Source organism: Onychomys torridus, chromosome 16 (genome assembly GCF_903995425.1).
Source record: "Onychomys torridus chromosome 16, mOncTor1.1, whole genome shotgun sequence".
NCBI lineage: Eukaryota > Metazoa > Chordata > Mammalia > Rodentia > Cricetidae > Onychomys > Onychomys torridus.
Window position 1 is genome coordinate 67,256,159 of NC_050458.1, and position 26,744 is coordinate 67,282,902.

Genomic DNA, 26,744 nt, shown 5'->3' on the forward strand with positions numbered 1-26,744 from the left:
TTGCTTTGTAGACCAGGCTGGCCTCAAACTCATAGAGATCCACCTGCCTCTGCCTCCTGAGTGCTGGGATCAAAGGCATGTGCTACCACTGCTGCCTGGCTATCATTTTCAATTTTAAAGCTTTATTTTGGATGGCTGGAGAGATGGCTCAACAGTTAGGAGCACTTGCTTATTTTATTTTATCTGCCTGGGTGTTTTGGCTGCATGTATGTCTGTGCACCACATGCCTGCCTGGTGTCCATGGAAGACAGAAAAGGGTGTCAGATCTTCTGGAACTAGTTATAGTTGTGAGCTACCATGTCGGTGCTGGTAACCCAACCTGGGTCTTCTACAAGAATGGTAAGTATTTTTGACCCCTGTGCCATCTCACCAACCCTACAATGTGATTTTGTTGTTGTTGTTTGTTTGTTTGTTTGTTTGTTTTTCGAGACAGCGTTTCTCTGTGTAGGTCTCTGCTTCCTGAGTGCTGGGATCAAAGGTGTGTGATACCACCACCCAGCCTGAGATTTTTTTTTAACTCTGAAAATTTTCATATCCTTTCTGATTCTCAAGTTTGGAAAATGAGATCAACTGTAGTATGGACTATGGAATCTTCCTTTGTTCAGAATGCTACCAATCTGAGCTCCCAATAATGGATTAGGAAGGATCTTGGGCAGAGTGGAGTAGCTCTAAACATTTGACCTCTGTCTGAGAAAGGCTGAAGGTCCCGCACCTTCTTTCAAGGTCAGCAAAGGGTAGAGATTTTGAAGTTAGTTATCACAGGGTTCTCAGTCAGGCAGCCAAGGTCCCTTCCTCCCACTCTGCAGAGAAAAGAGGAGGTGGTTGAAGAAAGGATATGAGATTGGTTCTCTGCCCCTCCCTTTCTCTCCGTTTTCTCCCCCACAACAGCCTTCTCCCCCTCAGAGCCTGGGATAGGATGGAGCGGGGCGGAGTTGGGGATTGAGGGCTTGGAAGCCCTACGGTGCCCTGTATCTGTAGGAAGCCTTGGCTGGGTAACTGGGCTGGTTTATGCTGTCCTGATGCCATCCTTTAGCAGGATGCTGGGGACACTGGGGCTTTGGACACTGCTTCCTGCAGTTGCACAAGGTAAGTGTCTGCAGAGAGGGGCAGCGGGGACGCTGCCTCTTAAGGGGAAAGGTGTACCTGGAGCAGGAGCTACCCATTTGGAAGAGGAAGAGGTAAGCGGGCAGGATGAATGAAGATGAAGGGCAGAGCCACAAGTTCCCAGGGTGGGGTATCAGACCTCAGACCTCCGCTGACCCTGCGCCTCTGCCATACTGACCCTGGGACTGTAGTTTGTTTCTCCTTTTGGCTGCTGTGTGTCCCTGCCTTCACTCCCTTCTTGACTCCCCTTTCGCCTTGGACTCCAGTGTCCCCGAACAGCAGGACCTGTGTGTTCTTTGAGGCTCCTGGAGTTCGGGGGAGCACAAAGACACTGGGGGAAGTGCTGGATACAAGGCCAGGCCCCCCCAAGAGCATCCGCTGCCTCTATAGTCATTGCTGCTTTGCTATCTGGAATCTGACCCGTGGCCGGGCACACGTGGAGATGCAAGGTGAATGGCAGATACGTGGTGGGTGAGAGCTGGGGTAGGGAGAGGCATATCCAGGGAGACAGCCAAGAGGGGAAGGGAGAAGTGGAATGTGTAGAGGAGGAAAAAAGCGTGTCAGATGGAAGGGATGCCTTTGATAGAGAAAGGATTTGTTCTCTGCCCCCAAACCTCATTGTACTCCCTCTCCTTTTTCTCCTTCCCCTAATCCCATCCCATCAGGATGCCGAGACAGTGATGAGCCAGGCTGTGAGTCCCTGCACTGTGACCCAGTCCCCCGAGCCCGCCCAAGCCCCAGCTCCACCCTCTTCACTTGCTCCTGTAGCACTGACTTCTGCAATGCCAACTACAGCCTTCTGCCTCCTTCAGGGCACCCAGGGCCTCCTGGACCCCAGGGTCCCCAGCCTACCCCAGGTAGCTGCCTTCTCCAGGATACTAGAGCCCAGAGGGGGCAGGAGCATAGGTCAGGATGAGAACCAGGGCCAGTTCTCAGCCCACCCCCACCCAAAGTTTTCCTCCTCCTGGCCTTGGGAAGTTGGTTGCCTGGTGACTGGGAGATAAGGGGGCTTGTGACCAGCATGGGGGTGGTTTAGAAATAATCTCTTGGAAGAGGGGAGAGGTTCAGTGCTCACCCGTATGTCTTCTTGCCTTGCTGTCCAGGTGGGCCCATCTGGATGGTACTGCTGCTGCTGGGGGTGTTCCTTGTGCTGCTACTGGGCAGCATCATCTTGGGTACTAATCTCTCCCATCCCTCCCTTGTAATAGCAAGATGCTTCCCCAGTCTCTAGGCTCTGCTGACCTCCCCAGTTCTGGGATCTCTGTAGTCCCATGTTTCCCACATAGCCCCTTGGCCACCTCCATCCTGTGCGCCCTACCCTAAGGTTCTTCTCTGCTTCAGCCCTGATACAACGAAAGGCCTGTAGAGTGCATAGTGGGTCAGACCCGGAGCCAGACTCAGGAGGAGATTGCAGTGAGGAACTGCCCGAGCTGGATGAACTATGCTTCTCCCAGGTGCTTCAGGGAAGGAGGATGGGTTCCTCCAGTACTCCTGGAGGTTCCCCTGGGAAGGAAGCCTGGCTCTGATGCGAGCTCAGAGGCTCATACTCAGTGCAGTGTTTCCAACAGGTAATCCAAGAAGGAGGACACGCAGTCGTGTGGGCCGGGAGGCTTCAGGGTGAGATGGTAGCCATCAAGGCCTTTCCCCCAAGGGCTGTGGCCCAGTTCCGAGCTGAGAGAGCTGTGTACCAGCTGCCGGGCCTACAGCACGATCACATTGTGCGCTTTATCACTGCTGGCCAGGGAGGCCCTGGGCCCCTGCCCTCTGTGCCTTTACTGGTACTGGAACTGTACCCTAAGGTGAGCACCAAGAAATGTCCATAATGTGTACTATGCCTATGTGTGTCCTCATGGACATGAGGTGCTCTGTAGTAGTGGGACCTCACCATGCCTACTCTCCTGCTTCATACTTTCCTTAGAACATTTGTGTGTGTGTGTGTGTGTGTGTGTGTGTGTGTGTGTGTGTGTCTTTTTGAGACAGTTTCTCTGTGTGTCCCTGGCTGTCCTTGAACTTACTCTGTAGAGCAGGCTGGCCTCAAACTTAAAAAGATCTGCTTGCTCCTCTGTCTCCTGAGTGTGCACCACCACCCAGCTGGAAGTGAGCCATTGTTAAATACATATCCAGGCATAGCTGTCCAATTCATTCATCCGTTCCTTTAACCAATATTTATAAACAATGAGGCAAGAAGCACCTGCTACATGCTGAAAGAGCACCCATGGTCCCTAATTCTACAGACTTTACAGACTGACGAATGGGTCTCCGAAACCGTAAACACGACAGAAGTACCGAATGTCAAGTGTGCTTAGAGTAAAAGGGAAGGGCATTGGGTACTATGAGAAACGATAAGATCTGACCTGAGGGGACCGTGCGATGGCTCAGCTGTAAAGATGCTTGCTGTGCAAGCCTTGGGGACCCGAGTTCAGTCCCCACCCCACAAAGTTGTCCTCTGACCTCCACATATGCAGTATGGCATGTGCTCCCAAAGACTCCTCTTCCTATAATAATAGTAACAATAAAAAATTATGTATGCAGTTGTTTCGCCTGCATGTATGTCTGTACACCAAGTGCATGCCTGGTGCCCGGGGAAAGCCAGGAGAGGACACTGGATCTGCTGGGGCTGGAGTTTCAGACCAGCTGCTGTGTGGGTACTGGGAATTAAACCCCAGTCCTCTGGAAGGGCAGCCAGTGTATCTGCTGAACCATTGCTCCAGTCCCTTCGGTTTTTTATTTTAATAAAAAGAAAGGATGTGTGTGGCCTGAGGTAGGAAACAAACAGTGTGAAGAGAAGAAAGCTGGAGGTAATGGTGCTTGACTGCTATCCCAGCACTTGGGAGGCTGAAACAGGTGGACAGAAGTGAATTCCAGGCTAGCCTACGCTATAAAACCCTGACTCAAGAAAATAAAACAAGCCTAAATGCAGTGGTACAACCCTAAATCCCAGTATCTGAGAGTCAGAGGCAGGTAGATCTATGAGTTCAAGGCCAGCCAAGGTTACATCATAAGACCCTATCCAAAAACAAACAAAAAACCAAAACAGCTCCCCTCAAAAGAAAACAAACCCCAAAAATAGTGAAGAGGAAGAAGTAGGCAAAGGTGAAGGCACCTGGAGTCTGGACCTGTGGAAGACATTTTAAATTCTATGCACTGCTCTAGGCAATTTGAGCACATTTGAATGCTTTATCTTTACAAGCATACTGTGAGGTAGAAATTACTAACCACAGATGAGAAAAAGAAAGTCATTTGCCCAAGATTTGTGACTCGAGAGTCTGGCTCCTTCCTCACTGCAGCTACTGTCTCCTGTTTATCCCCCATCAGCACTGTCTGTCCATCCCTTTAGGTGAGACCCCTTCCCACTCCTTTGCCCTTGATTGTACTTCAGCTCCTAACCGGCTACAGTGCTTAAATCCAGTGATCTTTTCCCAGAGTTCATCAACCTTTACAGTCATTGCTGAGATCTTGCAGTCTGGAAAGTTCCCTTTTTAAATTTTTATTTATTATTATTATTATTATTATTATTGGTTTTTCGAGACAGGGTTTCTCTGTGTAGCTTTGTATGTGTCCTGGATCTCGCTCTGTAGACCAGGCTGGCCTCGAACTCACTGAGATCCATCTGCTTCTTCCTCTGAAGTGCTGGGATTAAAGGTGTGCGCTACCACCGTTCTTGAAACCCTATCTTAAAAAAACAAAAACAAAATTATTTTTAATTTAAGGGTTTGTGTTCTTGTCTGCATGTGGGTATGTGAAAACGAATGCGGGTTCTCTCAGAGATGAAAGGCATCAGATCCCCTGGAGCTGGAGTGTAAGCAGTTAACTGACTGATGTTGGTGCTGAGTTGAACTCAGGCTCACTAAAAGAGCAGTATTGAGATACTCTCTAGCCCAAAAGTAAAATACATTTTTGTTTGTTCCTTTGAGACAGGGTTTCTCTGTGTAGCCCTGGCTGTCCTGGAACTCACTCTGTAGACCAGTTTGGCCTTGAACTCACAGAGAGCTGCCTGACTCTGCCTCCAGAGTGCTGGAATGAAAGACGTGTGCCACCATGCCTGGCTGAAAGTAAAATAAATGTTAAAAAAGAAAGAAAAAGACAAAAGAGAGCCAGGTGTAGTGGTACACACCTGTAATGCCAAGAAAAAGAAAAAGAAGAAGAAAAGTCCTGGCGTGGTGGTTCGTTCTCGTAATCACACTACAAAGGTCTCTGGGGCTTGTTATGGCCAGCCTGGCCTGCTGCGTGAGCTCCAGTTAGTAAGAGAGCTGGTTTCAAAAATACATGTACAGATATACAATTCTTTCTTGTTTGCTTAGCTTCCTCTGACTGTCACGAGCACTGCAGTCATGGTTACTTTACAGCCATGGCATTCAGTTTATTATTATATTGTGGCATTTATTGTATTCTCTGCTTATATCATAATCTCACTCCTGAGGCATGGTGCTGCCTGGGCACAGTTGTTGGCACACCCGAAGACGCTCAACATGTTAATGAATGGCCTGTTCCCGTTGTTCCTCCTCCATTAGCTCTACCCACCCATGCCTATGCAGACCTCATACCCTAGGCAGGAGGTTTGAGGGACGCCCTTGACTACCTTTGTCCTGAATCCTCTGAGTCACCACATGACGGTGACTCCTGAGTCAGACTGCTTGGATGTGAACTCCACTCTTGTCTCAGCATTTGACCTCAAGCAAGCTTACTCAGCACCCTCTAAAGCTCCGACTCTAACCAGGTGTGGTAGTTTGTGCCTCTGCTGCTGGCACTCAGGAGGTAGAGGCAGGAGGATCACTGCAAGCTTGATAGCAGCCTCATCCTCATAGTGACTTCCATGTCAGCCAGGGTTACAGACATACATAGTGAGACCCTGCCAAAAACAAAAAGTGGCCTGTAGGGGTGGGGTGTTGGCGGGGAGGTGCTGAGGGAAAGAAGGTAAAAGGTCCAGCAAGATGGTTCCGTGGGTAAAGGTGCTTCCACCAAACCTGAAGACCCGAGTTCAATCCCTGGAACCCATGTGGTGAAAGGAGAGAACCAACTCTCCAGCACATTGTCTTCCACCCCCACATGTAGCATGTGGGTACACAGACAGACACAGACACCACACACAAACAAGAAAGTGTCCTGATTATTTTCTTTCCTTTCTTTCTTTTTTGAGCTGAGGACTGAACCCAGGGCCTTGTGCTTGCTAGGCAAGCGCTCTACCACTGAGCTAAATCCCCAACCCGTGTCCTAATATTTTAAAGAAAGTCGAGAAAGGGGAAAAAAGAAAAAAAAAATCCCCACAAAGATCAGGGTGATCAGAATTCGTTTACGCCGGGGTCCTTATGAGGACTATAGAAACCCTGTTCGAAGTGCCTAAGCCATAGCAAGTATTCAGTACCCCTTTATTAAGGCACCCTGCCCCCATTGGGCCTTAAACATAGGAGCTTCCTGCTTCAGCCTCTTGAGTGCCTAGATTACATGCACATGCTACCATGTCCGGCTAAAATTATTAGTGTGTGTGTGGGGGGGGCTTGTTCCTGATCCTCTTCCTACGTCCCAGGCACTGGGACGGCAGGCGTACAGTATCGCACCCTTCTAGAGTTTTTCCTTCTCACTCTGATGTGTACTCTCATGCCTCCACTGTGGGCAGTGTCTTGACCTGGTTCTGCAGGGTGTCTCTGTCTGCTGGGGAGGTGTGGGCTGCTGTGTGTGGGTTCTGTGAGTAGATCTCTGCCTTCTGGGGTGATCTTCCCCTAGTTCTCTGTGCTCTTCTTGGCTTTTTTCCAGGGCTCCCTGTGTCACTACTTGACACAGTATACCAGCGATTGGGGAAGTTCCTTGAGGATGGCTCTGTCCCTGGCTGAGGGCCTGGCGTTCCTCCATGAAGAGCGCTGGCAGGATGGTGAGTGAGCCGGCAACAGGGAGGCAGGATAGTCAGGAGGACTGGGTGAAGGAAAACTAGAAGACCTGTGTTCCTTAAACCCTTGGATTTCTCCACAGGCCAATATAAACCAGGTATTGCTCACCGAGACCTGAGCAGCCAGAATGTGCTCATTCGGGAAGACAGGTCATGTGCCATTGGAGACCTGGGCCTTGCCTTGGTGCTCCCTGGCCTTGCTCGGCCCCCTGCCTCAGCACCCACTCAACCCCGAGGCCCAGCTGCCATTTTGGAGGTGAGTGTTTTTTGGTAAGTGTGAGGCCTGAGATGATGGTGGTGCCGATGAGCACACAACCATCGCTGTGGTAACAGTGCATCTTTGCTAGTTGGTGGGACATGGCTGAGTCTGTAATTGGGGGAACTGTGGGCCAGATCTCAGAGCTGTAGGGCCAATTTCCATAGAGGTAATTCTTGGCATTCCACATTTTATTCTCCAGGCTGGCACCCAGAGGTACATGGCTCCAGAGCTCTTGGACAAGACCCTAGACCTACAGGACTGGGGCACAGCCCTCCAGAGAGCAGATATTTACTCCCTGGCTCTGCTCCTGTGGGAGATCCTGAGCCGCTGTTCAGATTTGAGGCCTGGTAAAGTCTCCACCCCCAGTGCCCCACCTACCAAAGGCTCACCTACCTCCTGGCTGACTGTAGAAGGCTATGACCTTCCCTAGTAATTTTTTTACCTGGGAGCCCCCTAACCAGGGCAGGCTGACATAATGCCTATACTTTTCCCAGATCGCAGACCACCACCTTTTCAATTGGCCTATGAGGCAGAACTGGGCAGCAATCCCAGTGCCTGTGAGCTCTGGGCCTTGGCAGTAGAGGAGAGGAGGCGCCCCAACATCCCACCCTCCTGGAGCTACTCTGACACAGTAAGAAGCCACAGGCTCGCCAACTGGGGACCAGGAGAGGGGGCTGGGGGTGGATTTCAAGGACTTCTCTGCTACAATCAGACCTTCTACTCCTATACTTGCCCTCAGTTTACCTTTTCTTCTCAGAGTCTCAGACAACTGGCTCCACCCACCTGAGACATATGCCTGCCTGTGGAGCCTTTTTTCTTGCTATCCCCTCATTCCCTCAGTTAGCTCTTTGTTCAGTATCCTCCTCCAGGAAGTCATCTCTGGCTTTTCTTCCACTTGGAGCTCTGCTCCCGTGACAGTGCCTCTTCCAGTGCCATGGGCCCCCAAATTCAATCCAGCGCCTCATCATTTTGTACTATACAGCTGTGCTTCTGCTGTGGACCAATTAAAGCCAGTTCTAGGTGTAACAGGGTTCTAGGTATAACAAGGTTCTAGGTGTAACAAGGTCAGGAGAGTTTCCTGACAGCTTAAGTGTAGAGCTCTTCACAAATGATTTCCTGAGATGCCCTTTCTCCTGCTGTCCTGCCTGAAATTTCTATCATGTGGTGTCTGTTGGGTTAGCTAATGGAAACCACACTGGCTGACTGAGAGAAAGGAGAGTAACCTTCGATTAGCATGTAAGCTGTCAGCCTGAATTATCCTCAGAGGAAAAGGTAGACCCTTTGGAAGGTAACCAGGGATTCTGTCATGGGGAACAAACCTCACAGGCCTGGACTTTGGGGGATGGGCCTGGGGATGCTCCACAAGTGGAGTGTGGAGTCAGGGGTGGTGGAGCTTGGCAAGGGCTCTATGCCGAGCGAGGCTGCAGAGAAGTGAGGTGTCCACTCTGGGCTTGGGTCGGGCCTGCCACTAGTCTTTCCTTTCAGGACCCTGGGGGGCTGAAGGAGCTCCTGGAAGACTGCTGGGATGCAGACCCAGAAGCACGGCTGACAGCTGAGTGTGTGCAGCAGCGGCTGGCAGCCCTGGCGTACCCTCAGGGGGCTTCCTCCTTTCCAGAGAGCTGTCCACAGGCCTACACCCCTCTCTGCCCAGAAAACTGTCCTTCAGCATCTGCCTCTCCTACTGCCCCCTGCAGGCCTCAGCAGGGGTCCTGCCACCTCAGTGTTCAACAAGGCCTTGGTTCTAGGAGTCAGCCTGTCAGTACCAGTGCTCATGTATAAATGAGCGGGTTGTGTGAACTCTATATAGCTAACATACATGTGGTAGTCACATGCCTGTTGCTGTCATTCTCTGTGGGGTTCTATCCCACGGAGTACATATGCTCAAGAAAGAGAGTAAAGATTTCTCACTGTTGGCCTTGGGCTTGTCTCCTTTTTTCCCCCCGTCTTTTTCACTAATGTATATGTATGTATGTATTCTTTCTTTGGTTTTTCCAGACAGGGTTTCTCTATGTAACAGTCCTGGTTGTCCTGGAACTCACTCTGTAGACCAGGCTGGCCTTGAACTCAGAGATCCACCTGTCTCTGCCTTCTGAGTGCTGGGATTAAAGGCATGTGCCACCACCACCCAGCTTATTTATTTATTTTAAGATCTGTTTATTTTATTTGTAGTATGTGTGTCTGTGAGTTTATGTGCACCACATGCATGCAGGAGCCCTTGGAGGCCAGAAGAGGGCGTCAGATCCCCTGGGACTGGAGTTACAGGTAGTTGTGAGGCACCATGTGGATGCTGGGAACAGATCCTTTGTGAAAGCAGTGATTGTTCTAAGCCCCTAACCATCTCTTTAGCCCTTTATTTATTATTTATTTTTTTGAGGCAGAGTCTTGCCATAGCTGACCTACTACTCAATATGTAGCCCAGGCTAGGCTCAAACTTGCAACTATCCTCTTGCCTCAGTATCTCAAGTATTGGGATTATGGGTTTGAGGCACTAGCATTTATGTATACACACACACACACACACACACATACACACAATACAATATTTTATATACATACATACATACATACATACATACATACATACATACATACATGAGGTCTCAATATGTAGCCCTGCCTGGCCTGGAACTCACTTTGTAGACCAAGTTGACCTTGAATTTACAGAAGTCCACCTGCCTCTGTCAAGTGCTAGGATTAAAGGTGTGTGCCACCATGCCAGGCACCAACATACAAACAGACACACAGAGATAACATATAATTGCTTCAGCAGCACATATACTAAAATTACAATGATACTAAGATTACCATGGTCTTTGTGCAAGGATAGCACACAAATTTGTGAAGCATTCCATATATTTTCCAAAGGGCCTTTTAAAAAATATACACGTTTTCCTTCAGATTCTATACATTAAGAGTAAAATTTCCTCCAATCCCTGGTTTCAGCACAAAAAAAAAAAAAAAAAGAGTAAAATTTCCAACAGGTGGTGGTTGGTGGCACACACTTTTAATCCCAGCACTCAGGAGGCAGGGGCATGCAGATCTCTGTGAGTTTGAGGCTAGCCTGGTCTCCAGTTCCAGGACAGGCAGGGCTACACAGAGAAACCTTGTCTCAAAAAAAAAAAAAAAAAAAAAAAAAGGTAAAATTTCCTCTTACCCTAGTGTATTAGTCAAGGTTCTTTAGTGTAGCAGAACATAGAATGAACCTATCCATCCATCTCTCTCTCTCTCCCATCTACCTATCTATCTATCTATCTTTATCTATATCTATATATAAAAAGAGAATTCATTAGAATGACTTACAGGCTATCGTCCAGCTATTCCAACAATGGTTGGCTGTGAACAGAAAGTCTAAGAATCTAGTAGTTGCTCAGTCCACAAGGCTGGATGTCTCCACTGGTCTTCAGTATACACTGGAATCCTGAAGAACTAGGCTCTAATGCCAGGAAAGAATGGACTTTCTGGCAAGGTGAGGACAAACAGGCAAAGAGCAAAAGCTCCCTTACTTCTTCCATGTCCTTACCTGTTTTCAGCAGGTGTGGCCCAGCTTCAAGATGTGTCTTCCCACCTCAAGATCTGGATTAGACATGGATCTATCTACCTACTTCAAATGAAGCAAAACTCTCTCATAGGTGTGCCCTCCATTTTTGGATTTTAATTAATTCCAGATGTAGTCTTTGACAACCAAGATTAGTCATTGCACCTAATTCATTTTAAATATTTATGAAAGTTCAAGGTCTCCAGGACAGGCACCAAAACTACACAGGGAAACTCTGTCTCAAAAAACCCCAAAAATAAAAACAAATTAATAATAATAAAAATAAGGTGGGGCAGTGGTGGTGCACGCCTTTAATCCCAGGCAGATCTCTGTGAGTTTGAGGCTAGCCTGGTCTACAAGAGCGAGATCCAGGACAGGCACCAAAACCACACAGGGAAACCCTGTTTCAAAAAACAAAAAAATCAACAAATAAATAAAAGTTCAAGGTCACCTTGGCTTCATAACAAGCTTGAGGCCATTATTGTGAGAAATCCAAGGGAGTCTGCTTAAGGGGTATAGGGAGTTTATTAGAACATAAATTAGAGAAAATAACTCATTAGACAGAATAGGCAAATCCTTGCAGGGTCCTGGAGCCCTGAGGTCCTGTCCCTCGCTGCCTGAGTCAGTCAGCACCATCCAAGCCCAGATGGGAGAGAAGGGGCCAGGTGTAGGTGCCCCTCAGCTAGGTGCCCACACCCTAGGTGCTGGTACTTCAAGGTCATTGGTGGAACAAATACCCACTACAGGGCATCCTAGGCTAAGTGTAAGGTCCTGTCTCAAAAATAAAGTATAGGGTTGGGGATTTAGCTCAGTGGTAGAGCGCTTGCTTAGCAAGCACAAGGCCCTGGGTTCGATCCTCAGCTCCGGGGGGGGGGGGGGGGGGGGGGGAAGTATAGAAGGGGTAGGGTGACAGCGGAGAGGGAGTATGGAGAACCGAGGGCCAGGCCTTGTGGGCCTTGTTGTGAAGTGCTTCATTTGTTTATCATTTTATTCATGGACAGGGTCTCATGTATCCCAGGGTGGCCTCAGACTGGCTGTGTAGTCAGGGATAACTTTGAACTCCTTCTGATCCTTCAGCCTTTACCTCCAAAGTGCTGGGGTTACAGGCTTGGGTCAGGATACCTACCTCCTCCTCCTCCTTCTCCTCCCTCCTCCTTCTTCCTCTTCTCCTCCTCCTCTCTCTCTTCCTCCTCCTTCTCTTTCTCTTCCTCCTCCTCTTTCTCCTTTTTGGTGATAGCTAGATAAATCCCTTTATTTCATGATTTTTCCTTTCCTAAGCTAAACACCACTTTGTTTTATTTATTTATTTATTTATTTATTTATTTATTTATTTATTTATTGTGAAACAAAAACCTCACTCTGTAGCCTGGATTGCTGTGTAGTTCAGTAGTCCAGGTTGACCTCAACTTGAGCTCCTCCTGCCTCTGCCTCTCAAGTGCTAGAATTACAGGTGTGGGCACGTCAGAGGAGAATTTTCAGGAGTCTGCTCTCTCCAATCCTGTGGGTCCTGGTGATTGAACTGAGGTTTTCTGGCTTGGCAGCATGTACCTTTACCTGCTAGGCCATCTTGCCAGTCCCTTTAAGCAGAATAATCTTTAAAATCTCATTATACCATCACTCCCCTATATACAGCCCAGGCTAGTCTTGAACTTGAAGTGTAGTAGTAGATGAGGTGATTTTGAACTCTACATCCCTCTGCCTACACCTTCCTAACCCCTGTTAGGGTGACAGGGAAGTGCCACCATCTATGGCTCCTTAACTCATCTTAGAAACATTTCCAATATGCTTAAGAAAAATGAGCGATCCTTAAATGTTGTGTGCTGCACAGGGCTAACCAAAACCAATCAGACAAAAAACAACCACCAAAAAAGAATGGGGCAATTGTGGCAATCCAGGGGCTTATGGCAGGCCGGGCAGGGAAGATAGAAGTGGAGGAATTCCAGATGTATCTAGGATACAAAAAGATAGCGTGTGTTGCATTGGGGTTAGGGTGAAAGGGAATGGTGTAAGGGTATGGTGGGTGACCTAGAGCATAAGGGGGCGGCTGAGTGAGGAGAGCTGCTGTAAGTTTGAGGCTGGCCGGGCCTACAGAATGAAACCCAGTCTCAACAGCAACAAAAGGAAGACCCAGGTTTTTGTTTCAAGCCACCCCACAGATGACAGAACAATGAAGTGGCAAGGACAGGAGTTTTGTGAGAGATTAGGGAATCTGTCTTTCCCTCAAGAATGTGTCTTTGCTTTTCACAGGCTGGGAATATTGAGGCTTGGGCCTGGGACACAGCAGCACCCCACCCCAACCCCTGTCCCTGAAGGAGTTTCTTTGTGTAGCCTGGGTTATCCTAGAACTTGATCTGTAGACCAAGCTCTTGAACTCTGAGATCCACCTGCTTCTGCCTCCAGAGTACTGGGATTAAAGGTACCAACACTGCTCTGCTTCTCTCTGTGGTTTCAAGTAGGGTTGGCTGGCCTCAAACTCCACCAGAAGCTACCCTTGGCCTTGAATTATGACTCTCCTCCTCCACTTTCCAAGCTTTCCAAGTGCTTGCACCATTTTTTTTTTTTTAAACGACACTTAATATACTCACTAGCACTTGCTTCTCATTCATAGTACCTGGGTTCAGTTCCCAACACCCACATAGCCACTCACAACCATCAGCAGTTCCAGGGAATTTGATGACCTCTTCTGACCTCCGCTGTCACCAAGCAGGCACTTGGTGCACATACACACATTCAGGCAAAATACTCATACGCATGAAAAAATAAGTTGAGGGCTGGAGAGATGGCTCAGAGGTTAAGAGCACCAACTGCTCTTCCAGAGGTCCTGAGTTCAATTCCCAGCACCCACATGGTGGCTCACAACCATCTGTAATGAGATCTGGTGCCCTCTTCTGGCCTGCAGGGACACATGCAGGCAGAGTACTGTGTACATGATAAATAAATAAATATTAAAAAAAGAGAGAGAGAGAGAGAGAGAGAGAGAGAGAGAGAGAGAGAGAGAGAGAGAGAAAGAGAAAATAAATTGAAAAATTTTAAAATAAATCAGTAACCCAATGAGAGTTTATCTTGGTGGTCCGGGGTCTTTGCTTGCAGCTGGCCCTGCCCGGACTCCGCCCTAAGGAGCATTTCCGCTGTGTTTGTGTATTTCACCTGCGTGTCTGTACTGCACCACGCAATGCTTCCTCAAAAGGCTCCGCCTGGCGGCTAGAGCAACCGTTTCCTCCTAGTTTAGTTGGACCACGGCGATTGACAAGTCAGTTCTCCAATCATCACGCCGAGGGACCACATAATCGTCAACTAGGTCACAGGGGCGGTGCGGAAGTATGGAATGAATAGGGGTGACCAGGAAGTGCGAACTCAGACTGGAAAGGAGGCCGGCAGCAGCTCCGGCGGTCTTTGGAAGGTGACAGGGCACCTGGCCTCCCTAATTCCCTTCTTTCCTCTTAACTGGGGCCAGGGGACTGTTTGTAACTCGGTTTGCCGTTTCGTGTGTGTGTGTGTGTGTGTGTGTGTGTGTGTGTGTGTGTGTGTGTCCTTATCTAAGAGTTTGAGGAACTGGAGCTTCCTTCTTGTGTGTGTGTGTGTGTGTGTGTGTGTGTGTGTGTGTGTGTCCTTATCTAAGAGTTTGAGGAACTGGAGCTTCCTTCTTGTGTGTGTGTGTGTGTGTGTGTGTGTGTGTGTCCTTATCTAAGAGTTTGAGGAACTGGAGCTTCCTTCTTGTGTGTGTGTGTGTGTGTGTGTGTGTGTGTGTGTGTGTGTGTCCTTATCTAAGAGTTTGAGGAACTGGAGCTTCCTTCTTGTGTGTGTGTGTGTGTGTGTGTGTGTGTGTGTGTGTGTTCTTATCTAAGAGTTTGAGGAACTGGAGCTTCCTTCTTGTGTGTGTGTGTGTGTGTGTGTGTGTGTGTGTGTGTGTTCTTATCTAAGAGTTTGAGGAACTGGAGCTTCCTTCTTGTGTGTGTGTGTGTGTGTGTGTGTGTGTGTGTGTTCTTATCTAAGAGTTTGAGGAACTGGAGCTTCCTTCTTGCTGCTCCAGGGCAGGGTCCTTTTCTAGGGTCCTAAGGTCCCGTCAGGGGTGCGGGGCGGGGGCGGCCTGGGGCTGGCAGAGAGTTTAGGTAGTTTAGGTTCCCTCTAGCACTGTGGATGGTTAAAGACCTCCGGTTCCTTTCCAGGCAGAGGGAAGAGTGATGGGAGAGTTAGCTGCCTCCAGGTGTGGCTTGAGGTAGAGAAAGCGGTAGGGGCCCTGGGAGTAGAAATTCTGTGGTTTTGACCCTGGGCTAGAGTAGTACTAGGGCCTGGAAAGAGGAAGGAATTATTTGTTTTTTTTGTTTTGGTTTTTCCGAGAGAGGTTTCTTTGTGTATCCCTAGCTGTCCTGAAACTCGCTCCTAGACCAGGCTGGCCTCGAACTCACAGAAATCCGCCTGCCTCTGCTTAGAGCTGGAACTAAAGGCATGGGCCACCACACCGTAGTAGTTCTGTTAGTCAGAACCCTTGTGAGGCAGAGGCTAGAGGGTGGGGCTCAGACTCTAGAAAGTCTTCTTCCCCTCCTGGGACCTTCAGATTTTTGCCTCTTTTTCTTCTTAGGCTGGAGCTAACTAACATCTAGACATGTGGAATCCTAATGCTGGTAAGTACTTGGGGGCTCTCCTCTGCCCCCCCAGCCCATTTTGCAACGCCCCTCCCTCCCCCACAAGCAAAAGCGAAGTCTTGGACCACTGCTACCAAATTTTCCCTTTCCCTAAGTGTTAATAAAAGCAGCAAGGCTGAGTGGCAGTGGCCCACGCCTTTAATCCCAGCACTTGGGAGAAAGAGCTAGGCAGATCTCTGTGAGTTTGAGGCCAGTCTGGTCTATAGAGCAAGATCCCAGGACAGGCCAAACCCTGTCTCGAAAAACCAAAAAAAGGAAAAGAAAAGAAAAGGAAAGCAGCAAATCTTATTTGTTGACAGAGGTTCTGGGCAGTTCTAATCTTTATTTGCTGGTTCTTTTTCCAGGGCCTAATCCATACCCACCCCATGTCGTGTGCCCAGGAGGCCCCAATCCTGCCTGTCCACCACCTGTCAATCCCGCCTTTCCTCCTGGTCCCTGTCCTCCAGGAATTCCCCAGGGAAACCCAGCTTTCCCTCCATGTCGGCCCCCTTATCCTGTACCACAACCAGGATGTCCAGGATACCCACCCTCAGGTCCCTACCCTCCCCCATGCCCACCACCTGCTCCTGGCATGTGCCCTGTGAATCCTCTGGCTCCTGGCATGGTAGGCCCGGGAACAGTGGTAGACAAGAAAATGCGGAAGAAAGTGAAGAAAGCTCATAAGAAGATGCACAAACATCACAAGCATGGAAAGGTAGGTGTCCTCGGAGCATGGCTGGGGAAGGAGTGTCCGTCAGAGGGACTGGGGGCTGGGGGTGGGAAGGGGCTTATGGTTTGTGGGCATGGAGATGGCAATCATGTTATTTTGGTGGATGACTTTTCCTCTATGTGAAGGAATTCTGAGAGGAATTCAATAATATTGAGGCATCAGATTTTTCCTGCTTTCTGAAAAGGAAGCATTGGAGGATATCAGAACCCAAAGCCTCCCCACTTCTCTGCCTAATTCTTTCCCAGACCCCCCTCCCCCAACCGAGACCCTCCGGGTGTATCCTTTGGCAAGTTGGACACACCCACTGAGGTTGTCTAATTGTCAATTGGGTCAGTCTTTTGACAAAACCGCATATAATAATTAACAGAATGGTAAACATGGCCTTAGTCCAGGGTTTCCTTTATCTCCTTCAGCATTCCCAGGATGTTGTTAATTACCCAGGAGTTCCTTCTGTGACTCAGCCTCCAGCAAAGCCTCTGGCAAAAGGGGACTTTTATCTTCCTTCCACTGGAATGCTCATTAGTTAGATTTTATGCCCAATGTTGTGGATTTGGGTTCCAATTCCTGATTCTAGGTCTTTGGTAGAAATGTGAGGAGTAAAAAAGGAAAGGAGATGGCTGGAGAGACGGCTCAGAGGTTAAGAGCACCGACTGCTCTTCCAGAGGTCCTTAGTTCAATTCCCAGCACCCACATGGTGGCTCACAACCATCTGTAATGAGATCTGGTGCCCTCTTCTGGCCTGCAGACATACATGCAGGCAGGATACTGTATACATAATAAATAAATCTTTAAAAAAAAAAAAAAAAAAAAAAGGAAAGCAGAGACTGAATGAAGGAGAGAACCCTGGAGAGTCTAAAAGTGTTTTTAATGGTAGTTGGTGGAGTTGTGTCTGTATGGATCCTTGGGTGGGATTTCTCCAGCCATCTGCTTCTCCGCCTTCTCCACTTCTCCCCCTGGCGGGGCTTAGAGGTACAGCAAGATCCTCATTTGTGATTGTCCTTACTTGCAGCTAATCAACAGATTGATAAGGCAGCAGCTGCTTTCCAAAGCTGTGCTGTGTTTGTGTACTCCATATTCCTGGCCTTGCCTAGGAGTGGATAGTGGGAAACTCCAGCTGAAGAAAACATGTTCAGTTCGGTGCAGTGGTTGAGGACAATTTCATCCATTCCTGTATGCTCGCTGCTGAAGGAAACCCTTGATTTTGTTGGTTATGAAACAGGAGGGGATAAGACTCCTGCCCAAACCAGATGCTTGGGGTGGAAGGGTGGGGCCCTCGGAGTGATGGAAGGTCGTTTGGATCTGATGCTATGTCCTTTTCCCTTCTAGCACTCCTCCTCCTCCTCTTCCTCCTCGTCCAGCAGTGACTCTGACTGAATTCGGGGGCCGGACCCTCCTCCCCTCAAGTGTCACCAGCTCCACCCTCCCTTCAAGCTCCAGCTGTCACCTGAGGGAGCTTAGCCCTCTCCCGCCCCTGCCTGTGCCTCCCCTGCTGTTCAGCCCTGGCTGTCTAGGGAGGGTGGGAAGAAGACCGCCATGGGCTAAGCAAACACTGCCTTTCCCCGGTGTGACATGGTCATAGTTGATGAGGTCAGCAGGGGAAATGTCTTTCCAAGGTGGTGAGACCTCTGGGCTCAGTGGTGAAGACAGTTTTAAGATCTGCACCATGCCATCTTTCATTTTCTTTTGCAATGCTGGCAACCAGGGTCTGTGAAAATTTATGATGGAAAACCTGTACTTTTGTAACTTTTTGGCGCGTTCGGGTGATTCAGGGGCGACTGTGTTCCTGGCAGGCCTCTTATTGATTGAAGTAACTGCTAAGCTGCTGGGAAGCGGCGTCCCCTTACTTGATGAGCTCTTTTGGAACCTTAGATGAAAATGTTATCTCAGATGGCTCTAAGTCCAAATAAAAGCTACTCTCGCCTGACCTCTGCTCACCTGTGCCATCACCTGGACTGGGCTCAGCACCTTGGGCGACTTTGCTGCCCTTGGTCACAGCCTTTGAAGTGTGTCACTTTTTTTCCTTCCTCTGAGAGTCTCACAGCACCCAGGCTTCACTGTGTGGTCAAAGGTCACCTTGATATTCTGTTTCTACCTTTGGAGTGCTGGGACCACAAGCTCGAGTCACCACACCCTGTTTATGGGCTTCAGTTCAGCCTGGGCGTGTTGGGCAGGCACTTTGCCAACTGAATTACATCCCCAGCTTGGTGTCTTTTTTTTTTTTTTTGTTTTTGTTTTTCGTTTTCTCAGACAGGGTTTCTCTGTGTAGTTTTTGGTGCCTTTCCTAGAACTCACTCTGTAAACCAGGCTGGCCTCGAACTCACAGAGCTCTGCCTGCTTCTGTCTCCCGAGTGCTGGGATTAAAAGCGTGTGCCACCAACGCCCGGCTTGCTCTGTATCACCAGGCTGGCCTCAAATTCAGAGATTTGCCTGCCTTTCTGCCTCCTCAGTGCTGGGATTATAGGTGTGTCCCATGACCGCCCAACAATAGCATATATTTTCATTTCCTACAGAGGTTTCCTTCAAGACAGGGTCTCAGTATGTATCCATGAACTCAACAAAATGGAGACCAGGCTAGACTTGAACTCTCACAGAGATCTACCTGTCTCTGCCTCCCAAGGCTGGGATTAAAGGAGTATGCCACCATACCCAGACTGCTACAGAGGTCTTCAATCTTTGGCTGCTCATCAACTTTAAGGGAAGAATTTGTAATTCTGCTCTTGATCTACTGATCAGAAACTTTAAAAATTATATGTATATAAATGTAATGTGTACAGGTGTTGGATCTTCATGTATGTGTGTGTACCATGTGCATGCAGTTCCTCTGGTAGCCAGAAGAGGGAACGGGCTCCCCGATACTGGAATTACAGACCATTGTGAATCTCTGGGAATCAATTTTAGACCCTTTGGAAGAGCAGCCTGTGCTTTTTTTTTTTTTTCCCCCAGCCTATGCTCTTAACCACAGAGCCATCTCTCCATCACCACACTTTTTGTTTTGTTTTTGAGACAGCCAAGGCTACACAGAGAAGGAGGAGAAGGAGGAGGAGGAGGAGAAGAAGAAGAAGAAGAAATTATTTTATTAGTGTATTAGTCAGGGTTTGCTAGAGGAACAGAACTTACAGAAAAAATATGACATATATGGAATTTATTAGAATGGCTTATAGGCTGTGGTCCAGCTAGTCTGTAGCCCAACAATGGCTCTCTACCAACAGAAGATCTCAAGAATCCAGTAGTTGTTCAGTCCCTGAGGCTGGATGGTCTTCAGTATACACCCAAATCCCTAAGAAGTAGGCTCTAATGCCAGTGAAGGAATGGACTTGACAGAGAGCTACCAGAATGTGTGGTCCAGATTAAAAGTGGATCTTCCTGCCTCAAAAGATCTAGATTAGGGGTTGGGGATTTAGCTCCATGGTAGAGCGCTTGCCTAGCAAGCCCTGGGTTCAGTCCTCAGCTCCAGGAAAAAAAAAAAAAACAAACAAAAAACTACATTAAAAGTGGGTCTTGCTGGGTGGGGATGGAGCTGGTGACGATAGCTTTGATCCCAGCACTTGGGAGGCAGAGGCAGGTTGGATCTCTTGAGTTTGAGGCCAGCCTGGGGGTGGGGGTGGGGGGGGAGTCTTCCCATTTCCAATGATTTACTTTAAAAAATCCCTTACAGGTGTACCCAACTGCTTGGGTTTTTAAATTAATCCCAGATGTAGTAAAGTTGACAGCCAATAGGCATCACGCACAAGGAGCTTAAGGGAGAAGGCAGTGCTCCTGTTTGGCAGGAAAGGAGGCTGCTTGTTTTTATTTTTCTAATGGTCTTTGTAGCTCTTGATGGCCTTGAACTCACTATGTAGGCCAGGCAGGCCTCAAACAGATCTGTCTGCAGAGTGCTGGGATTATAGGCACAGGTTATCATGCCTGGGTTCAGGGTTGGTTTTTTGGGGACAAGGTATTCTTATATAATCTAGGCTGACCTTGAACCCGTGCTCCTTCTCAGCTCCTTGGATGCAGGGACTAAACTGAAATAGTCAGTTCAGCCAATCTTTCTTTTTAAAACTGCATTTATGTGTTTTTATGTGGCCTTGGCTATCTGGAGGTGCCTAGATAGACTTGACTACCTTGGGCTTACATGTGCATGTAGTGCCATCTTAGTCTGTGTGTGTGTGTGTGTGTGTGTGTGTGTGTGTGTGTGTGTGTGCATGGTTCTAGTGTTTGTGTGTATATGTGCACATTTGGACTTCAGGTGTCTTCCTCTAATACTCTCTTTTTTGTTGTCGTCCCCCCCCCCCCCCCCAGTGTTTCTCTGTGTATCTTTGCGCCTGTCCTGGATCTCATTCTGTAGCCCAGGCTGGCCTCGAACTCACAGAGGTCCGCCTGCCTCCTGAGTGCTGGGATTAAAGGGATGCGCCACAACCACCCTGCCAGGATCCAAATTTTATTGGTCCAGGGGACGTCTTTATGCGTATTAGGCAGCAGATATGCTGAATACATTCCCAGCCCTGTTTTTGTTTTTGAGATGGGTCTATTATGTATCTCTGGTTGTCCTGAAACTCACTATGTAGACCAGGCTGGCCTCAGTTCTTCTTGCCTCTGCCTCTGGAGTGTTGGGATTGCAGGTGTGGGACACCACCTACTGGCTCATTTTGTTTTCTTGAGAGAGGGTCTTTTTAGGCACTTAGGGTTGGCCTGGGACTTGCTGGGTAGCCATGCTAGCTCCAGACTTTGGTTTTCCTGCTTCTGCCTCCAGTGTTAGTATATGAGTAACTGCTATAGTGAACAGATGTTGAAAAATTGAGAGCTACAGGCTGTATCTGGCTGAGGCATTAGGAAGGACCACTGTCTTGTTAAAATGTCAGTCATTTCCTGGAGATTTAGGTTTCCAACTGAAACTCTGAATATGTAAGTTCTGGTTGCGCCTCGTAGAAATGGGACCAACTTTAGTCTTCCCCACTCTCTGTCGGCTTCTCCCAATTCCGTTAGCAGCCTGGCTCCTGAAGGCACCAGGTTTGCATGCCTGCTTTGTGCTTCCACCCAGGCTTCCCACGGTGATAAGGTTATCAAGTGTTTTCTTTCGCTCTCTCTCTTTTCTTTTTGGTTAATTTTTATTTTATTTTATTTAATTAATTAATTTTTTTTTTTTTTGAGACAGGGTTTCTCTGTGTAGTTTTGGAGCCTGTCCTGGATCTCGCTCTGTAGCCCAGGCTGGCCTCGAACTCACAGAGATCCCCCTGCCTCTGCCTCCAGTGCTGGGATTAAAGGCGTGCGCCACTACTGCCTGGCATGTTTTTTCTTTTTCTTTTTTTTTTTTTTTTTTTTTTGCCAGAGCTGAGGCCCGAACCCAGGGACTTGTGCTTGCTAGGCAAGCGCTCTACCACTGACCTAAATCCCCAACTCCGCCCGGCATGTTTTCATTTTTTAAAATAAGGTTTATTTCAGTTTCAAACCATGTGTGTGTGTGTGTGTGTGCATATGAATTCAGGTGCCCTTGGAGGCCATAGGCATCAGATCACCTGATGTGGATGCTGAGAACTGAACTCTGAACCTCTGAAGAAACAGTGTGAGCTCTTAACTGCTGAGCCATGTCTAGCTTCTGAACTTGTATTTTTAGATCTTGTGAGTTTCTTATCTTTTTTCACACTCATTTAGTGTAAATCTTACTATACTTACTGTCTAGTAAGAAGACTATAGCAAGACATTTTTTAAAAACCAGCACACTGTAGGCAGAGGCAGGTGGATCTCTGTGAGTTCCAGGATAGCCAGGGCTACACGGTCCTGTCTCAAAACAAACAACACAATCAATATCAGAGTCTCTGATGGTCTTGTAGGCACAAGGCATGCAGTACACATACACACACAGCTAAAGATTTACGTACATAAAAGAAAATCAAATCTTAAAAAAGATACAGATGACAGTTTAGTTTTAGGGACAATGAGTAATGGTATAAATCTTCAGTTTGCTAGCTTGTTGAAATTTCCATAGATAAAAATGTTTTGTGATTCTAAGCAAATTTGTTTCTGTTTTGGAGAATTTCTTGATCCATAATTAGATACTGCTATTAGATTCTCTTTTCTCTTGTTCCCTCTTTTTTTTTTTTTTTCTTTTTAGCTGAGAATCGAACCCAGGACCTTGTGCTTGCTAGGCAAGTGCTCTACCACTGAGCTAAATCCCCAACCCCTTGCTCCCTCTTTTTATCACCTTTCCCCCTTATCTCTCTTACTTTAAATGTATTTTGTTTATGTGCCTGCATAAACTTATTTACACCCTTTGCATGCAAGTGACCATGAAGGCCAAAAGGCATTAGATTCCCCTAGAATTGAGTCACAGGTGATTTGTAGCCTGCCTGATGTCTAAGAACAGAAACTGGGACCTGTGCAAGAGCAGTAAGTACTCTTCCAAAAGAAAAGAAAACCCACTTTTTATTATTTTGTTTGTATGGGTGTTTTGCCTGCATGTATATCTATGTACTGAATACTTCCTTGGTGCCTACAGAGACCAGAAAACAGTGTATGATCCTCTGATACTGTAGTTACAGATGATTATGAGCCTCCATGTGGGTGCTGGGGATGGAAACCTGGTCCTCTGGAAGAGCAGCCAGTGCTTTTAACCATGGAACTGTCTTTCCATCCCATTCCTCTCTTTAAAAAATTACATTTATTTTTATTTTATTATTGTGTGTATATGCATGCCATGATGCAAGTGTGGCAATCAGGATAATAAGTGGTGGTTGGTTCTCTCTTTCCACCATGTAGGACCCAAGAATCAAACCTAAGCCTTCAGGCTTGGCAACAAGTGTATTTACCAGCTGAGCCTTATTTTCAGCCCTGTCTCCCTATTCTGTGTCTGGGATTATACCCAGGACCTTGCATGCTAAGCAAGGTTCTTTTTCCAACCCCAGGCCTCCATCTCAAAGCCCCGATTCAAATATTTGATCTTTGTTTTGCCCAATGCAATGCCGATGACCTCATGGACAGCACTACACTTGTTGGACCCACCAGGTTGACTGGTCCACCTGCAAAATCTTGAGGCTAAGCTTCCAGTTTAGGTCTGACAGTAAACTTGCTCCTTAATTGACCTTTTTGTCTGTGTGTGTGTGTGTGTGTGTGTGTGTGTGTGTGTGTGTTTTAACATTTCTCTACTTCCTTTCTGCCCTTAACCCTTGGCCAAATGGCAAGTTCCCATTTATCTATCTATCTATCTATCTATCTATTTATTTATTCTGTTTGTTTTGAGACATAGTCTCTCCCTACAGAGCTATGTTCTGGAACTGTAGACAAAGCTGGTCTTGAAGTCACAGAGATCCACCTGCCTCTGCCTCCTGAGTGCTGGGATTCAAGGTGTGCACCACCATGCCTGGCTCTTACTTATTTATTTAAGATTTATTTATTAAGTTTACAGTGTTCTGCCTGCATGTATTCTTGCATCCCAGAAGATGGCGCCAGATCTCATTACAGATGGTTGTGAGCCACCATGTGGTTGCTGGGAATTGAACTCAGGACTTCTGGAAGAACAGTCAGTGCTCTTAACCTCTGAGCCATCTATTAATGAGATCTTGTGCCCTCTTCAGGCATGCAGGCAGAACAACACTGTGTACGTTTAAAAAACAAAATCTTAAAAAAAAAAAAAAAAAAGTTGATCCCAGTGCTCTGGAGGCAGAGGCAGGTGGATCTCTGAGTTGGAGGCCATCCTAGTCTACAGGGTGAGTTTCAGGACAGCCAAGACAGTTATACAGAGAAACCCTGCCTCAAAAAAAGAAAGAAAAAGATATTCAAATTTATGTGTATGTGTGTGTCTGTATGGTGGTTATGCACAAATCAGAGTATAGGTGCTGGAGGAGTCCAGAAGAGGGCATCAGACCCTGAAGTTGGGAGTTTCAGGGAATCGTGAGCCATCTTCTGGGAACTGAACTTTTTTGTTTGTTTTTTGAGAGTGGATCTCACTATGTACCTCTGTCCTCAAACTTGCTATGTATACCAGGCTGACTTCAAACAGATCTGCCTGCCTCTGTCTCCAGAGTGCTGAATTAAAGGCGTGTGCCTGCACTCCCAACAGATTTATCTTTTTTTTTTTTTTTTTTTTTTTTTAAATTTTTATTGTGTATGTGTTTTGCCTGCCTTGTGTGGGTATCACTTGCATGCAGTGCCTGTGGGGGGTCCAGAAGAGGGCAATGCAATGTATCCTATGTAATTGGAGTTATAGAGTGTTGATTTTGGAGATGGATTCCTGATCCTGTGGAAGAGCAGTCAGTGCTTTATCTACTGAGGTATCTCTCTCTAGCCCTAAGGGCCAATGAGATGGTTCATTAACATGTCATTAAGCCAGATGTCTTGAATCTGATCTCCAGGACCCACCTGGTTGAAGGGGAACTGACTCTTTCAGAAAGTCACCCTTTGACTTCCTCATGCCTGCTGTAGTAGACACACACACACACACACACACACTCAGTTTGTATATACACATACAAGGTAATGTTTTAAAAACGTTTATTGTGGGCTAAAGAGATGGCTCAGGGGTTAAGAGCACTTGCTGCTCTTGCAGAAGACCCAAGTTCAATTCCCAGTACCCACATGACAACTCATGATCTGTAACTCCAGTGTTGGGTGCTTTGACTCCCTCCTCTGGAAGGCACATATGTGGTATGCAGACAAAAATCCATACATATGAGTTAAAAAACACTTAAAAATATTTTTAAGGGGGTTGGGGATTTAGCTCAGTGGTAGAGCGCTTGCCTAGCAACTGCAAGGCCCTGGGTTTGGTCCTCAGCTCTGGAAAAAAAAAAAAAAAAAAAAAAAAAAAAAGAAAACATTTTTAAAAAGTTTATTGCCTTTTTAAAGAAACCAGGATAGTTCTTTTATGGAGTGTGCAACATTATGGGTTTTCAATTTTTTTTTTTTTTAAGATTTATTTATTCATTATGTATACAGTGCTCTGCACGCACACATCCCTGCAGGCCCCAGATCTCATTACAGATGGTTGTGAGCCACCATGTGGTTGTTGGGAATTGAACTCAGGACCTTTGGAAGAGCAGCCAGTGCTCTTAACCTCTGAGCCATCTCTCCAGCCCTCAAAATGTTTTTAAAACCCAAAAATAAAGCAACAACAATAAAACAGTATTGCTATGCATTCTAGGATGTCCTGGGGAGTCACCATTGTCTTCCTAACTTCCCCAGTGCTGGGATTATGGGCTTTCAATACTTACTGTGCTTGGCAGTAGACTGTCTCCTCCTCCTCCTCCTTCTTGGAGACATGGTTTGGGCTTCTGACTCATAGATATCCCCCTGCCTCTGCCTCCCAAATTCTGGGATTAAAGGTGTGTGCCAATGCCACTTGGCCAGAATATCTTCTTGTACTGATGTTTAACTTGTTCCTTTGTCCCTGTAAATGGCTAATTAGATCTAATAACAACATGAACCATTTTGGGCAGGAATTTTATTCAAGAAGTACAGTGTAATAGGTAATTTTTGTATTTCATCAAGGATCTCATGTTATCAAAGTTGACGAAATACTAGTGATGAATTTTGATTGCTCAACTTGGTTAAGGTGGTAACTTGTTAGATCTCCCCATTTAAAGTTACTTTATTGTACAGTTTGAAAATAATCTTTGTGGTGACATTTAGCACTACCATCACACTCTATTCCCAAAGAACATCCAAGAACCTCCTCCTTTTTTTCTCTTCTTTTTAAAGACAGGGTTTCTGTGTAGCCTGGCTGTCCTGGAACTTGCTCTGCAGACCAGGCTGGCCTCGAACTCAAGAGGTCGGCCTGCCTCTGTTTCTCCAGTGCTGGGATCAAATGCGTGCACCACCATTGCCCGGTTTAAGAACGTTCATCTTGGAGTTCAGCTCTGAAAAAAAAGATGGATGTTTTTGTATGTGGAGCTGAGGATCGAACCCAGGACCTTGTGCTTGCTAGGCAAGCGCTCTACCACTGAGCTAAATCCCCAACATCAAGAACATTCATCCTAAGTCCAATCCTTCATTGTAATTTTTATTGCCTGACTCAGTATTCTGGGCTGCAGAATAGTGATGTTTTCATTTCTTCTGCACTTATTAAACGGGATCATTGGTCTTAGAGTAAGAAATTTGTGTGATACTTTCAGCCCGGCGGTTAATGTTCTTAGACAACTTGATTTTCCTTTCTTTCCCTCCCATCCCTTTTCCTCCTCTGTTCTTGATCCATGGCGATGGCCACCTCAATTCGTACTTAGGCCTGAGCTTTCCAGCTCGCCCGCTAGAGGCCACTAGCTTTCTCCGCACCCCTACGCTGCCGCTCTATCAAAGACTTCACCGTTGGTTACCGGCCGTTGTCTCGCTGGTGCCGACGCTGTCCAAGGAGCCGCTCTAGGCTCTGGGAAGGCCGTCCGCATTGCGTGGGGAAAGTGTGGACGACGCAGTCGACTCGCCGGCCCCCGGGGCGGTTAGCGCTTCCGGGGTCGAAGGGTGCGCGGGGTTGAAAGCGGCCCGCTCCGCCCCGTCCCCCTCCCAGACCAGCAGAGGCAGCAGCCGGAGCAGCCGCAGCCTGCGCCCTCTCCCGCCCGCCCGCCCTCCGCCCGCCCGCCCGCCCTCCGCCGCCCTCCACCCGCCCCGGGGTCTCTTTCCCCTTTCCTCCTCCTCCACCCCCCCTCCTCCGC

General features: G+C 47.5%; 2 protein-coding genes and 1 pseudogene across 5 annotated transcripts; all 3 read left to right on the plus strand.

Moving 5' to 3' along the window:
- The first annotated feature begins 923 nt into the window (after positions 1–923).
- On the plus strand, positions 924–9,201 carry Amhr2 (anti-Mullerian hormone receptor type 2). 4 transcript variants are annotated; one of them, XM_036209132.1, is made up of 11 exons: positions 924–1,086; positions 1,371–1,553; positions 1,770–1,961; positions 2,208–2,279; positions 2,446–2,558; positions 2,673–2,903; positions 6,856–6,970; positions 7,069–7,241; positions 7,444–7,591; positions 7,739–7,875; positions 8,730–9,201. In XM_036209132.1, exons 1-11 carry the CDS (start codon positions 1,020–1,022, stop codon positions 9,021–9,023), a joined length of 1,725 nt encoding a protein of 574 aa, XP_036065025.1. In that variant the 5' UTR covers positions 924–1,019; the 3' UTR covers positions 9,024–9,201. The 4 variants fall into 4 exon arrangements, with proteins under 4 accessions (XP_036065025.1, XP_036065024.1, XP_036065028.1 ...); XM_036209131.1 differs by having other exon boundaries at positions 924–1,553; XM_036209135.1 differs by lacking the exons at positions 7,444–7,591; positions 7,739–7,875.
- Positions 9,202–10,002: 801 nt separating this feature from the next.
- Positions 10,003–10,102, plus strand: LOC118597572 (annotated as a pseudogene).
- Positions 10,103–14,092: 3,990 nt separating this feature from the next.
- Prr13 (proline rich 13) lies at positions 14,093–18,055 on the plus strand. Its single transcript, XM_036209136.1, has 4 exons — positions 14,093–14,179; positions 15,359–15,401; positions 15,767–16,116; positions 17,458–18,055. Exons 2-4 carry the CDS (start codon positions 15,383–15,385, stop codon positions 17,503–17,505), a joined length of 417 nt encoding a protein of 138 aa, XP_036065029.1. The 5' UTR covers positions 14,093–14,179; positions 15,359–15,382; the 3' UTR covers positions 17,506–18,055.
- The last annotated feature ends 8,689 nt before the right edge of the window (positions 18,056–26,744 follow it).

Coding starts and splice junctions, on each gene's coding strand:
- Amhr2 (XM_036209131.1), top strand. CDS start 1,196: ATGAAGATGAAGGGCAGAGCCACAAGTTCCCAGGGTGGGGTATCAGAC. Junction 6,971..7,068: donor TGAAGAGCGCTGGCAGGATG/GTGAGTGAGCCG, acceptor ATTTCTCCACAG/GCCAATATAAACCAGGTATT. Junction 7,592..7,738: donor CTGTTCAGATTTGAGGCCTG/GTAAAGTCTCCA, acceptor TACTTTTCCCAG/ATCGCAGACCACCACCTTTT.
- Prr13 (XM_036209136.1), top strand. Junction 16,117..17,457: donor AACATCACAAGCATGGAAAG/GTAGGTGTCCTC, acceptor TTTCCCTTCTAG/CACTCCTCCTCCTCCTCTTC.